General features: G+C 40.6%; 1 protein-coding gene across 17 annotated transcripts in view; it reads left to right on the top strand.

The window, feature by feature from the left end:
* Window positions 1–14202: 14202 nt before the first annotated feature.
* ebf3a (EBF transcription factor 3a) overlaps window positions 14203–16309 on the top strand; it is a 118369-nt gene continuing 116262 nt past the window's right edge. For 3 of the 17 annotated variants that reach the window (XM_017701356.2, XM_017701420.2, XM_017701464.2), the window contains exons 1-2: window positions 14204–14693; window positions 15120–16194. In XM_017701356.2, coding sequence (XP_017556845.1) covers window positions 16061–16194 — 134 coding nt within the window. In that variant the 5' untranslated portion in view covers window positions 14204–14693; window positions 15120–16060. Of the gene's footprint in view, window positions 14694–15119; window positions 16195–16309 lie in introns of all 17 variants that reach the window. The other 14 variants (XM_017701437.2, XM_017701402.2, XM_017701446.2 and 11 more) reach the window with 11 other exon arrangements.

Genomic DNA, 16309 nt, shown 5'->3' on the forward strand with positions numbered 1-16309 from the left:
GCCATGAAAGGAGGACTGCCATGTCGACCTGTCAGTCAGCAGCAGGCCTGCGCTAATGGCTGCGCTGTTGAAAGTGTTAAGGTGCATACACACACACATACACACACACACTCACACACACAAAAGGCCCTTTCCTGAAACTGTTTAACGCCAGGTTGCGTGTCAGAAGAGCAGCCGGGTTTGAAGAAAGCTCTTGCACATGCGTTTCATCTCCTTTCACACCACACCCCCCCTAAAGAACAGTAAGCATATTATGAATTAATAATGCTTGCAGCATTCACGCGTGGCCTCACGACTTGTTTGTATCTGGCAGTCCTTTTTTTTTCCCCATCGTAAAGGTGTTTGGATGTGTTTACCAAGGAGAACGACGCACACCTTGCTTTTAAAGGTTAAATCAAACCTCAGTTAAAGAGGGGCTCCCCTGGGAGACAGCTAAGGGCAAAGAGAATTAAGACACATCCTCTTGAGCTGCAGAGGAAACTTCACACTCCTGCCAGTTCATACAGGCGTTTCCCACTTCATCAGCTCCATTCAGCTCACTCTGAGCAGCTAGAACTTACCAGCAGCGTCCAAAGATCATCAGAATTACATACAATGGTGGTTGTGATAATTGGTTTAACATGCTGAAAGTTAGAGGAAATATATACACTGAAAAAAAGACAAGGAACATGGACTGAACCACACAGCCAGTCAGATTTCTCCCAAAATAAGTGTGGTGAAATCTGTAGTGTAAATGTGAGATTTTATTTGTTTATTTATTTAAAGGGTTTAGACATCAAAACCAGGAGGATTCAAGACTTAGAGATGTAGACAGCTGGAGTTTTCTCTTCATGTGAATAGTATGGACTGTAATGGACATGCTACATTTTTGCTGAAGTCCTAAACATCTGCCCACAAAAAAGCAAATAATGTTTTTTTCAATCTCAGCAGGAAGCATATATTTGTCCAAAAATGGAGAACTAACAATCATTAGGGTAACTGACACAACAATACACTCTGACTTGGGGTGTGTGGGTGTGTTATCTTCAAGAAAACCCACTATTAACAGTTAACATCCAATACCTGGTTTAACTAATCAGTCTTTTGTTAAATCAAATCAGATGTGCTGCTGTATTACTAGTATTCTTTAAGCTGTGTTCTTCTAGTATGTCAATAACATTTTGATTTTGAAAAAAAATTATTAAATTTTAAATGTACTTGCACATATTCTAATGTTTTTTTGGTGATTTTGCTGGCAAAAGCACACTTTATATTAAGAACTTTGCACAGTACTGTGCATGACTTTATCTTATATGGATTTTGTATATAACTTTATCTTAACTTTTGACTGTACCTTTTAGAGTACACCATGACTCAGTGTGCAGCTGTCCACCAAAGCTACACTACGTCCAGAAATAAAGGAAGTAGAGGCAGAAACGGAGGCAAATAAACAGAAGGAACATGTGCGGGTCTTTAAATGTGCAAGCAGTCTTGTCTGAGATGAGGTTGAAAACCCATGGCTGAAGTAAAGTGCAGTGGAGTATATGTATAAATACAGACATATACAAATGTTTGGGCAACCCTGGACAAATGATTTTAACACCCTCTTAAGACAAAAGAGATGCATTTCAGTGCACAATTGGTGTTTATATGCTAAATTTAACATATTGAGGACATATCTACCTGTGCGAAAGCTATTGTATATTTTATGTATTATTTTTTCCAGTATGTTAAAAGTCAGCAAATAAATAAGGTCATACTTTATTCCCTGTAGAGGATGTGTTAACTTAATTAACTAAAAAAATCTTTGTAACGTGTCATTTGCTTAAGAAATTTTAGGAAAATAAACCGCAGTAGGTGCTACTTCAACCGTTTCACCCGCAGGTTAGTTCTCCAAAGAGAAACTTCACCATCACCGTCTGAAGACCACAGATATCTGAGAGCACAGTAAACGTGCTTATTGTTCATAATGGTGGCTGCTTTGTTGTTATTTGAAAGCCTTGGTGTAGCAGTAACAAATACTGACCTGTCAGGTGCAGCATTTTTGAAACTTCATCCTAAAGGAGTGACATTGTGACAGAACTGCACAGATGATGAAATCCAGTGAAACTGCATTGTGTGTAGGATAGTCATTGAGAGGATTTAGCCGACATCAGTAGACTAATTTTACAGCACTCATTACAATTCTTGTTGCTGTTTTTTTTTTTCTTATTTTTATTTACATGTATACACACCCAAGTACTCATTAGCCATCATTGCTGTTTGGTTGTTTATGTGTTTATACTCTCCCCTTAACACTAACTGGAAATAAATCCCATAAACGCCTGCACAGCAAGGTTTTCAGTGCTGTGTTTCCCTCTGAATGAACAAAATCACAATAAACAACAAACACATTCTTGGCTCGGTCCCTGTGATCAAAGCTTTGGTTGCCTAATCTAGCCAATTAATCTATTTATCAGCAGCGCACTAATGAATATGCGGTCCATATGCTTTTTTCCAACACACTACCTCCCTCCAAGTATGAAAGTGGGACAGCTCTGTGCATGAGTGATGCTTTCAGCACCGCGCTCATGCCACAGTTCATCTCCGAGACGCTGAAATCAGAGTAAATGGAGATTAGTGCGAATGAGTGCCTAAAATCTCTCAGATAACACATGCTCACAAACACACACACGCACGCCCAAGACAACAATAGATGTGAAATTGAGGGTAAAGGCTTTGGAACGCAGATGTTGAATTTCACTGTTTAATTTAAACATTCTCCCAGCTTTTTTTCCCCTCTTCCTCACTGCTTTGCCACCTCGGTGGTCCCCAGCCACTCGCCACGCCGCTGTGCAAAGCTGGCAGTGATTATTTTTAGCTTTTGCTTGTTTTTTTTGTTTTTTTTTCACAGGAAACTCTCTTCTTCTCTCTCTGTGTTAATAATGTAGGATTCACACATCAGAATTAGTTTTCCATTGTTCAAATACTCAAGTGGAAGGTTGTGCCACCTCAGATTGATAGTTTCTTAGCGGGAAGATGTTCAGGTAGCATGAAAGGAGTGCATCTCACAATGCTACATGACCACAAGCAGATTCACCTGCATGTGTAAGATGCAATATACCAGTCTTTAATCCTTAGTGTTCAATTTCTTGCAGGGTAAAATTCTGCAATAGCAAACCTCATCTGTCTTTAAGCCCCACTCACTGTAATAATTGTGCTTTTTCCTAGTGAATCAGCTTTAGAATCAAGTATAAACAATTTAAAGGGGTGTGGAATAGAATAGAATAGAATAGAATAGAATAGAATAGAATAGAATAGAATAGAATAGAAAATGAATTTGACACTAGTGCAGGGGAAATGTGAGTCACTCTCAAGAAATTGCAAATATCAAAATTATAATTATATTTCAAGTGCTATTGCGTGCCGGTGGATCACAATAACATTAAAAAAGACACATAGTGTCTCTTTCTGCTTTTCCATCATTATGTTTTATGTAACGCTTTGCATGGTTGCTTGAGATTAATATTATTTTTGAATAAAACTGCATCAATATAAAGGCAAGTACATAAGTCATACTGGGTGTTTTCATTTTTGCTTATAATAACAAAACAGTTACCAGTGGACAAAAAAAATAAAACATTATCTAATCAAATGATCCATCCATTCATCCATCCATCCATCCATTTTCTAAGCCGCTTCTCCTTCAGGGTCGCAGGGGGGTAATCAAATCATACAAAATCAAATCAAATTATACAAAAAAAAAAAAACAGCTGTACAGACCTAAAATAATATTCACAGTAATTATTTGTGACATTTAAGTAATTTGCTTGAATTTTATTCAGCAGCTTGATGAAAACCTGGCTATTCATGAGAAGCACTGCTCTTATGTAAAAGCTATTTGACTGCATATGGTGCCCCCTTGTGGGTAATCTATCCTGCTAAACCTAAGTGAGTGAGTGAATGAGTTACTAGCCAGTTCCATGAGGTGGTTTGCAATTAAGAAAGTACTAAGATTTGAGCCCATTCTGTGACTGTGCTTATCCATATCAATATGTGCTCATGTGTATTAATATGTTTACAGTCTTTTACACTTTTTGCATGCATTTCAAACAGTGTCTATTTTCCCACCAGAATGCAGATAAGGGGAACTTACAGAAGTAATTATGTGTCTACTGATCCTGGCTCATGTTCATTTGAATGCATTCCATATAGTAACTGCTTATGGGGAAAATGAATTTTGTCTCTATTGTATGGAATCTAATTTTTCCTGTATTTATTTTTGGACTTTATTTGAAAATGCCAGCTGCCCTTTTCCCTTTACATTTTGGGACAATTTCATGACAGACTGACAAATTGACATGGTCTTTAGTTTAGTCATTTAAGTTTCATAAATAAAATCTAATTTCAATGATTCCTTTAAAGAACTGTTTTGTTTTGCTTCTTCTATAGAGGTACCATTTTAGAGGTGCAAGGTGTTGTTATGAAAGACAAGCTAGGATAGCAGGATTTGCTGCTATATTGACCGGATGGTTTTAAATTAACCATTTAAACTGTTCAAATGTTTTTTCACAGTTTCAAAATAAAAACAAACAAACAAAAAACAACCGAAATGGCCACAACTGCGCATTATGCTGTCATAACTCGATGCTCACATGCTGTGCATCCTTTAATGCATTTTTGCTGTCGTTCTGCTGGAGTCTTTAGTGGTCTGAACACAGAGTAATCCCCCTATGAGAGCACAAGCATGGTGTAACCCTCACCTCCATCAGAAAACCTCCTCTTTACTACAGCTAAGGGACCTGGCAGTCCAGCAGGCAGTTTCCAGCCAGCAGCTAAACAACACCAGCCCATTCGCTCCTGCTCCCTCTGATAGATTTTAAAACTGCACTGTAATTCACTTTTGGGATAATAAATAAATAAATAAATACATACATACATACATACATACATACTTAAAAAATCTACCCCTTTTTTGGGTGAGCAATGATATAAATCAGAGTCCGAGCCGCTGAAGCATGGCATGCAATTAATGCATTCAACAAATAATTATTGGGTGCTGTAATTACCGAAGGTTGCGTATATATTAAGGTTATTTAATTAAACATTTATGACCCCGTAATGCACATCATTACATTCGGACCTGATATGATGGTCATGTGATACAGGTCTCTAAGTGATTTGAACGCTTCTGCCCTCATGTCAGAGCCAGTGGGATATGAACTACAACGTAATAATGCAATAGAGGGATGAGTGAACTTTGACCCCCCCCCACCCCCCACCCCTTTCCCAAACACTCCCAGCAGGACAGCCACTAATAGAGCAGCTTCATAATTGTTCTTTCTCACATTTTCAATTTATCTTCGTCATCATTTCCATTTCAGATGTTGACGCCGTTTGGCGTCGTCAGGTGTGTGATGTTGTTCTGAAGGGAGAAAAGAGAAAATCATATAAAACTATACAGCACATTCTATTCACCTACAAATATATCTGTAATTCAGCCTCAGTTTATAAATTTCTTTTTTTTATATCTGTATAATTTGTGTGATTGAGCTGTAAATGACATCATTCTGACTACCGTCATTTGAAATGGTTTATTATAGTGTAATTTACTTTGATTTTTTTTACAGTGGTGGTAATAGGAACCAGAGATTTCCATGCCTACAACACAAATTTAGCCATTTTATTTACTATCTAAAACCAACAGTGATGGATCAATACTGGCAAATCTGAAAAAAATAAGTTTTATTTGAGAGCTACTTTGCTTTACTCTGAGACCAATTCTGAATCAGGCACGTTTCTCCAGAATGAAGCAGTTAACCCACCATCTACTTGATGGAATTCCCCTTTAAAGGCTTTGGTTTTGGCTTGTAAAGGTAGCTAACCTCTATGAAAGGAGTAGTTCACCAAAAAGTGAAAGTTGGAACCTATACTCCCCATTTCCTCAAGTATAGTTGATCTACCGAGGCGTGGTTAGTTTCTGAAATTTGCTTCTTTTTTGCACTGGAGCTGTGAGGCTAATAAAGATTTTAGGTTTAAAAAAAAAAAGACAGACTTTTTTGCTACATTTACCTCATAGATCCAATGCAAGTAAACTCCAGATGCCAAACATGTTGTGATTGACTTTTACGTAACAGGCTAGTTGTTTGTTTGTTTTATTGTTAATCAGATTTTGAGTCATGCATATTCAATACAAAAGCAAATGCAAATAAAATACAAACCGCATTTTTTCTTCAAAAAAGAGCAAATTTTACATTTTTTTCAAACATTTTCAAAATGATCTGTGCTGGTGGTCTACATTAACCTCCCCATATTGCCACAGATTTAGAACACTCTCATCTGGGCTTAAGCAAATGTATAAATATAAGTTCAATATTCATGTTTACATAAGTACAAACATGTTTGCGCTTGTTTTGTCTCATGAGACCTAAAAACAAAAAGCAAACAGTGCTTTTCTTCTGACTCATCAGAATGGGAATAAGATGAACTTGCAAAAGTAGCTCAACAGTTTTATGTACATTTAAATGACAAACATCACCACTGTATGTTGATTAATTACATCACGCAATATAATTGCACATTTGTATTTCAGCATGACAGAGCAGTGCTGGTTCTATCATTCTCTCATTAACTGCTCAGCTCAGTTATGTGTTGAGATCCCAAGTCACACGGTTGAGACTGTTTCGCTGCACTACAAATTCTTTGGTCTTGGCTTGCCAAGTTAGCGAGCCGACATTAGATAACTGGCTAGTGTCACATCTGTTGGCTAACAGATGTCTGCTGCCATCACTTGTGTTGGCCAAGCATCATCATACTCAACTGGCAAAATAGCCGTGGCCCATGGGCAAAATGCATAACATTCACCGACCGTTACTAGGAGCGGCTGCCCTGGATCTGGACTCGGAATCGAAATGTATTTTCATTCTCGGTGAAAACATGCAGCTTTGCGAAGATTGCTCTACATTCTGTCTGTCTAATTTGGACACTAGACTTTATTTAAAATATAAACCTTTTGGCTGATTTGTGTCTACCAAAATAATGTTACAGTTCCATTTTGAAAACTATGACCTAGATATATAATTATAAATATTACAAACAGATCTGCTCAGATTTACTGACCTGAAACTCCTTACCCATAATTTGATGGGATGTTTAGGACACACATCCTTTTTAATTTTTTTGTTTGTTTGTTTGCTTGTTTGTTTCCCTTTTTATGCAAACTCTAGACTAAACTATGACAATCCTGTTCACACTGAGGTAGAAAATATGTGAAACTTGTTGGTTGATATTCTTCTTTACCCTTCTGTGTGTCATCCCACATGCTGTCTGTTCATAGGCAGACAGTTCAGGTAGTTTTAAGACATTAGGAAACGTGACAGACTCAGTGTTCTTGTAATGTATAATATAAACAAAGGGCTTTGAGAATTGTATCTTAATTTGGTTGTAAGAGTATCTTTGTACTTGCTAGTTCTTTTACATCCTATGTGGGGCTGAATATTCAAACATTCAAACATCATTTCAACTACCAAATTGTGCTTTTACTTATTACATCGATATAAAATTAGCCTTTAGAAATAATGAGTTGTGGTCAAAACTCAAATGTGCAGACCTTGATGCTGCTGAGTTCTGGCAGGTCTAAGAGGGATTCCGGACTGTCATACCTGAACGCAAACCTCTTCAGACAATGAAACACATTGCAGAAATGTAGCAGTTACTTAGGCTTACTGGGGAAATATGAATGTTGCATTACATACAAACTCGTCACTGTCCAAAGAAAAACATGTATGTGGAAAATAGTGACTTTGCAAGAGAAAACAAATTTTTTCTTAACTTTTATTGTAGATCCGTGTACAAAGGTTTTATTCCAAGTGATTTTGGAGTATTTCTAATAGCTCTTTCATCATGGAAGTTCCACACAATGTAAAGGACAGCTGTCACTTTCAAATGATGCAGAAACATAAAAATCAACAAAAAAGGAGACACTTTTTTCTTCAGACAACGATGAAGTGTATATTTGTATAATGTTGGCTTGCAGACTATAATGACATGAGTCCTGAAATTATTTGCATTAGTTGTTTGAAATATTGTAGGAAAACATTTTAGGAACTCAACTGATGTTTTATGTTTGTTTAAATAGGGAAAGTTAACTCAACATGCTTTGAAACTAATCAGACGATTTGAGGCTGCCAGTCTTAAACAATGATTATGCATTATGAATATCACACAAGCCACATTAGATGATATGTTTTATTATTATTATTATTGTTGTTATTCTTATTATTATTATTATTATTATTATATGATCATTACTGTGTAATTATTCATATTCTTTTGGTTATTATTGTTAATATTTCTGTTGGGTGTTTATCAAAACTGTGGCTTCTTATTGTCCACTTGTATGATGATGACTACATTAAGGTCATCACTGTATTAATAAATCTTCAAGGTAATGATGATTTGTCCACTGCAGTCTGTTTATATGTAAGTCAGCCCCCCGAGTTCCTCCCAGGCCTTTCCTCCTTCAGCCTGTAGGTGGGGCACTGCCACCGCACAAGACCCCAGCACTGCTCACCTACAGGCCACGAGACTGATCCTGTACAAAGGGCCAGCGCGCGCGCACTCACACTCACACCAACGGCTTTTCCTGTTGGTCAGATGGTTTCCCTTCCGAGCCGAGTGTGATTAGTGAACAGGGCTGAGAGAAAGTGGGTCAGCGGCATCTCATCAAGGACGTGATGGAGACCAAACTTATCAGACTCGGAGGTGGCAGTGTGTGTGTGTGTGTGTGTGTGTGTGTGTGTGTGAGCGCTCCATGGAAGTCACACGCGCAGACACACACTCGTCTCGCCCTCGATCCTTTAATTACTGGGCTAAAAACTTTTTAATCCCGGACTTCAGCCCACATATCTGGAGCGAGGTGGAGCTGACCGTCGCGCTCTCCGTTCACTCCCCATTTCCACCGGATATTTTACATGTTAATTGTCTCGAATGGGTCTCGGTTTCTTTATTCATGTCTTTTCTTTCCTTCTCTTTCTCTGTCTGCTGTAGCCCGAGGCTGGCCCGCAGGCCCCCCAACCGCCCCAGCTCCTCTCTTCATTTGAGGAGCAGAATGAAAATGCTAATTACATGGCAGCAGAGGCCCTTCACATATAACTCACCATTCTCACATGTTCCCTGCTTTCACTTCACATCACACTTCATACTTCTCCTGCTCACACACTGCTGCACAAAGGAGGATATTCTGACGCACTGAGACAGATTAACTGTTAACACAGTGTCTATAATAATGATAACAGCACAAATATTCTATGTCAACAATATTACTACTACTACTGCTGCTACTACTACTACTACTACTAATATTAATAATTATTAGTATATATAACAGTGTTAGCATATAGTAATAGTACATTATTAGTGTGTTTTATAGTTAAGAGTATATCATATTATTAGAATCTTTGTTGTTGTTATTGTTAATGTATTACTTGGGTAATAGTAACATTAATAATGTCATAATAACTATAATATTAAACTTCACACTCACCAACACGACCAACAACAACAATAATAATAACTCATAATAATAAAAATTTGCAGCAGCAGTGATATAACAAAAACAATTATACAATTATAATCATACTTATAATCAATTTCACAATCAATAATAACAATTTATAATCATAGTCAACATAATATTTATATCACTATCACAACGAACAATGACAATATACAGCAACAACAACAGTAATGTTGGTTATTGTAATAATAATAATAATAATAATAATAATAATAATAACATAGAAGCTCATAAATCTCCCTTTGAAGCATCTCTGGGTCTTTCTCAGAGGTCTTTGTCCTATTTGTGGGTCCTGTTTTTATTCACTGTGTTATTATGGCACTGTCAGTTTACATCAGGCTGTAGTTCACTGTTAAGCACTCAGACACTTCTCCAGATGCAATTTCCTCATTCAAAGCAGCATCTGTTCAGACTGCTATGGCTTACCAAAGACCTCTAACTTATTTCCAGCGACTGTGTAGCTGAACTTATTGCCTCCTGAATTGTGTTGGGACATCTGGACTGAGTGTATCAAAGCAGGCAATGCTAAAGTCCCAGTGGCTGAGGAAAAAAATCTGAGTTAATTAGCACGATGCATGTTTAATTAAAGCCAATTACAATATCTGAAATGACCTAATCGAAACCTGCTTTTTTTCAGTGAAGGTGCCCTCAGCTCCTGCTGTTCAGGAGTGAAATAAATACCGCACTTAAGACCGCAGTTTGATATGTGATATTTCTGAGGGCTTCTTTTGGCTCCACGCGGCGTTTATTTTGCTCGATCTAGCCTGTGATATTTGATCCGTGTCTCTGCGCCATAGGCTGCTCAATTCATTCGCGTCTTTCATTGGCCATAATTTGTTCTATTTGCGCCGCGGGCTTTGAGCAGGTTCAGCGCTGATCCGCTGAGCTATAGAAGAAAATGATGCGCACGAGAAATGATCATGACGTCTTATTCCTCTAAACTTTCTATTTTTCCCGCCTATATCCGCGGGTAGACGCCGGTTTCGTTTAATATGAGATACATTTCCAAAAGATTTTGAAATACAATGTAAGCTATCGCATATAAACGGATGAAAAATCCGTTAAAGTGACTAAAATAAAACAGAAGTCTGACCCAGGCGTGTAAAATCCGCGCGATGTACGATACTGGGTAAAGAGAAGCGCTGTGAGCGGGCTGCACTCCTCCGGCGAGACGATAGGAGGCGCTCTTTAACAAATTTCAGAACGGGGCTGCAGGGGTGGAGGGGTGGGGGGGGGGTAAAAGAACCGTGCAGACCTGCCCCTCTGCTTTCTGCCCCCCACCCACCCACCACCCCCTCTTTCAGCTTATACAGCGAACGCTGCTCAAAGCTTTAAAACAGAGATTCGGTGTCTTAGTCAATTTTACAACCCTGATCAAACAAAAAGCATCTCTTTGTTCCGCTATCGGTCTTGGAATTTTCGCTTTTAATGTTTGTTTTGTTATTTATTTATTTATTCATTCATTTATTCGTTTATTTGCTTTTCATGTATTCAGTCGTTTGCTCCCTGACTCAAAGTTGGCAAAATTCAGAGCTACTATTTTGTTAGATACGTAAAATGTGTACGTATTCGGTTTGTTTCTGCACGCCCATTAATACGTCGCTGACACATTTGTTTTCCTTCTACAATAATAATGCGTTTGAATGATGACAGTCATGTGTAATTACCTGTTTATATACCTCCACTCTGCTCTTTATTACAGGTGCCACTGAGCGCCATTAAGCCTTAGACTCGATGCAACAGTTTAAAACACACCGCTGAATGATTGATTTAGTGCCTGTGCCGGAGCTCACTGCCTGATCTTTATCTATCAGAGACCCACAGTGCCCACAACACGCGAGCCCGCTTTAGTACGCTCAGCAAATTCGCTACTGTCGCCAAAATTTTAGCGCAAAAAACCCGTCCACTTTAAAACAGGCGATTATTGTCTCTGGTTGAGTTTGGATGTTCAGTAAATGCGTGATTACAACTCCAGCCTCCTTCCCGAGTCTGTGATAGCTGACTGCTCATGTGGCGCTGATAGATGCGCGTCCACACGGGGTCACCAAGCCTGCCCATCCATCCTCAAACCAAGTCGAGCTCAAACTTGACCGGCTTGCATTCTGCATCCATCACACCGTATCTACAGTGTGGTCAAGCGTGCGTTTGGTCAGCTGCGCTCATGCTCTGCTCTGGGTTAGGATGTTTGGACGTGCTCTGGACTGCAGTCCGTTTCAGAGCCTCACTGGAGGAATATAAGTGCAGTTGTGATTTAGTTTCATGTCTCAACGTGAAGATGAAAAGCCTCCCCACTCTTACTCCTCCGCTTTGCTCGAGCTCTGGAGCTCCTCCAGAGTCCACAGAGGCAGACCTGAGGCTCATCTGGACTGGGCCGAGGTGGTGGTTGTGGGGGGGGGGGCAAATAGGGGAGGACCCCGCGTGTTTTTACGTGGGTATGGCATGCACGAGGAAGACGAAGAGAAAGGAAGGAGGAGGAGGAGGAGGAGGTGGAGGAGAAGAAGGAGGAGGACAGCTGGGCACTGGCCATCTCACTGACTTCGCCTTTGACATCTGGGAAAGCCGCCGGTGTGTGGCACGCGAATGGGCTGATGTCGCTATTTAAATGCAAATTATTTTTTTTTTTTTGCAGGGGATCATTGAAGCCTCGGCCCGTATAAATTCACACAAAAGGAAACACTTCGCGCACAATGAAGGAGGAGGAGGAGGAGGCGCGTTTCTTCGGGAGGTCTCGGGCAAACACCAAGCAAATCTTATTCAAAGCCACACACACACACACACACACACACACACACACAAACACACACACACACACACCTTCTGCATGACTAACTTTCTCTTTGTCCGCTGCTCGCTGTTAGCACACTTTCTGCATAAGATCTAGCCCAGGACAACTAAATCCACAGCACACGTTACAGAGCCAGAACAAACCAATTAGAACCAGTATAAACAAAGAAGACATTATTATTATTATTATTATTATTATTATTATTATTATTAAGAATAATAATAATCAATCAATCGCTTTGATTACGGACTAATAGGTTGGTTTTTACATTAGCAGGTGTCTTCTTTCATAATGACCCTGAGAGCAAAACACTGTTTACATTTCACTAAAGACTAAAAGTTTCTTTCAATATAAAAGTTTTTTTTTCGTCTTTTTTTTCCACAATAAATGAAATATTTCTGACATTAGAAATCTTTCAAAACTCACTCATCATTAATCACGAACGAATTTGAAATAGAAATAACAAATCTTCCTTTTTTTTTTTTTTTTTTTTTTTGGAAAAGGCTAAAGTTGGCGAATTAAAAATCTCTTTTTTTCGCTGCTTTGGCTGCGGGGCCAGATGAGGCTGCAAAATGAGCTGAGATGGATTCAGGCGCAGCGGCAGCAGCTGATTCTCCCTCTCCGGCCAGATGGCTCCTCAACACAGATTTGCATTCATTTTCGCCTAATATCTTCCAAAATAGAGGGGCAGCTGCATTTGTTGTCAAATAAGGTTTAAAAGTCCCCCTTTTTAGGACGGGATCGTTACCTACGCGATGGGATTGTTGAACTTTTCTCCCCCCCACACACCCCAACCCCTCCCTCCCTGCCTCTCTCCGTCATCTATCCCTCCATCTCGCCATCCCTCCATCCCTTCATCTCGCCATCTCTAGTCAACAGTATCAGATTTAAAGGGATTTACTCTAAAACCCTAATTTGGGAATCAGATTGAAATCGCTTTGGTGTGTAATCTGTATTAAAGATACTGTAGATTACAATTACACGAAAGCAACCAGGAGGACTATTGATGTGTAGCGAAGTTACATTTTGATGTGTATTTTATTTCAATGTGAAAAATAGCGGGAATTTTACATTTGGAAAAACGCAACGCCAATTTCTTATCAAATAGCGTCATTTAGCCACAGACGTCACAGAAAGGATCAGAAGTTCAACTTGCAAAACACAACATCGAGATCATTTAGAGGAGCATGAAACACGAACCTACAAGCTCTTGATGTTACATTAAAAAAAGTGAAAATAAAAATGAAAAGCGACCACAGACTTGAATCAATTTCGCGCCGCGTCAAAGATAAATAATCTCATTATGATTTAAATTGTCATAAAACGTAATAATTTTATTACTTACGTATTTAATTAGACGGCCAGGCAGAGTAATGGCTTTCAGGAGGCGAGGCAGGAGCAACAGCTTTGCTAATTCACTTTATCTTTGGCAATAGTCATTAACCCCCAACACCAGCCAAACAGATTGCTCTCTAAAACACATCTCTCTTCTCACATCTTCTCCGTCCCCCCCCCACACACCTCCTCCTCCTCCCTCCATCCCTCCATCCCTCCATCCCCATCCCACCCTCCGGGTCCCTGGATAACCCACATCGGAGTTCAATTTTCGCCCATTAATTCAAAGATTAACATGAACACACACCCTGACAACTGGCTGAGAGAGAGATAGGGAGAGAGAGAGGTAGGGAGAGAGAGAGAGAGAGAGAGAGAGAGAGAGAGAGAGAGAGAGAGAGAGAGAGAGAGAGAGAGAGAGAAGAGAAGAGAAGAGAAGAGAAGGAGGAGAATCACCTTACCCCGTATCAAAAATAATAACCACTCTTCTTAAAAAAGCTCTTGTTTATTTTCAGACAGGCTCGGTTTGGTCTGGAGCTCGTGGGGTGGACGCACTGCATCCCACGAGCCTTTCCAGTTTCTTTCTTTTCTTTTTCTTTCTCTATTTTTTTTTTCCAAGTGCAGTTTTCAGAACACGATTTGCAACCAGGAGTGCGTGAGCGCGCGTGTGCGTGCGTGAGTGAGTGAGTGAGTGAGTGAGTGAGTGAGTGAGTGAGTGAGCGAGCGTGTGCGCGTGTTCTCGCGCGCGCGCGCGTGTGTGTGGCAGAGTGTGTGAGAGTGTGAGTAGCCCGCTGCAGCGCTTCACACACTTCCAACTTTGCGCGTGCATGAAGCAGTGGAGGCTCTTTAACACGCCAGACGCTTTTGGAGATGTGAGGCTCGTTTTGGAGAAGCTAATCCACATGTCCGCTGCTGCTGCTGCTGCTGCTGCTGTTGCTGCTTCCATAGCGATGCACGGACGGTGATGGTCTCGCTCTGAACGGGGAGATAAAGCTCGGACGCGCGCGAGCGGCCAGTTAGAGTCCTCTGAGCCCATCAGTGGTCAGTCTATTACTTTTTTCTTTTTTTAACTTAAAAAATGAAAATGAGAGAAAATAATCAAGTTCACTTTGCAAATTAATTCCGTCACTAATAAATTTGTCTGAGAATTTTGAGCGTTATGCTGTAAATTTACATTTTATTTACGTTTTTGTTTTTGCAGTTTCTGTTAATTTACTGGTACTTTTAAAAAACAAATTGCATACAATAAACAGTACTAAGGCCTACGGATTACCAACGTTTGTATTATTATTATTATTATTATTATTATTATTATTATTATTATTGTTCAGTCTATTGTTATTATTGTTCTTTCTAACTCTAAACTCCACACGTTGTTTTATCAGAAAGCCTGCAATCACAGCTGCTCTCTCTCTCTCTCTCTCTCTCTCTCTCTCTCTCTCTCCTCCTGGGTAACTCGTGCGACAGGAAGCATCAACCCCCCCTCCTCTCCAACTACCCCCCCAACTCTTCTACCTACCCCCCAACCCTCCTTCCCCCTCCCCCTTCCCTTATACGGTCAAAGCCCCGCCTCCTGCGCGCGTCATCCTCTGACAGCGCGGCTCCCGCGGGTCTGGAGTTTTGGCTCCCGGGAAAGGTTGCAGTCCTGGGGGAAAGAGGGCTGAGTTTAGTGCGCCTCCATCCAGTCCGCGAGACGCTGAAGGCCCCTCATCATCATCATCCTCCTCCTCTCTTCTTCCCCGCGTGCCGGGAAAAAACGCGAGCGGCGGCGAAAAAATCCCTCCATCCTGCGCGCCTTTATTTGTCTTTTTTTTTTTCAAAGGGGGAGCCAGAAGTGCTCCATTACAGCAAAGCGAGGCGCTTCCCAGCTCCTGCATCTTTTGCCTTTTTCACAGTTTTGTATTTATTATTTTGCTTTGTTTTTTATCCTGTTCTTTTTTTCCACTCGGGGATGCTGCTGCCGTTACTGCGCTCTGAGCACGATGGACCGAGCCTGAGACTGAGAGCATCGCCGCGGCGCAAAGTTGCAAGAAATGTTTAGCTGAACATTGAGGAGAAGAAGAGAAAGAAGAAGTAAAGAAAATAAAAAGGCAGCAGCCACAACTACAGCAACCACGTCGCCGCGCAGAGCTGTTTGTTTGCCTTCACTTTTCACTTCTGCACCGGGATCGTTGATGCTGCGCTGATCCGAGGAGCCGAGACTTCGCGCACTGGGCTTTTAATTCTGTGTATTTTTACTTACTTTTTTCCCCCCTTTCCATCGCGAGCAGAACACGAGCAAAACTTTCTCTACCCCTCGCTCTGTCTATCCTCACGCCGTCCTCGCGCGGAGGATCCTAGGGCTGTGCGTGTTTGTGTGTGTGTGTGTTTTTTTTCTCCTCGTCGTTTCCACCGCACCGCCTGCATTCATGTTCGGGATTCAGGACAACATACCGCGAGGGGGGACGAGTATGAAGGAGGAGCCGCTGGGCAGCGGGATGAACCCGGTCAGGTCCTGGATGCACACGGCCGGGGTGGTGGACGCCAACACGGCCGCGCAGAGGTACCAAACACACGGCCTTGAGCTTTGCGTTTTTCAGTTCTTGCTTTATTTATTTATTTTTTATCCTAAAAATGCATTTCTCCAATCCCAGCACTACTGCCAGCGTATCAGTTAC

This window comes from Pygocentrus nattereri, chromosome 13 (genome assembly GCF_015220715.1).
Source record: "Pygocentrus nattereri isolate fPygNat1 chromosome 13, fPygNat1.pri, whole genome shotgun sequence".
Lineage (NCBI taxonomy): Eukaryota > Metazoa > Chordata > Actinopteri > Characiformes > Serrasalmidae > Pygocentrus > Pygocentrus nattereri.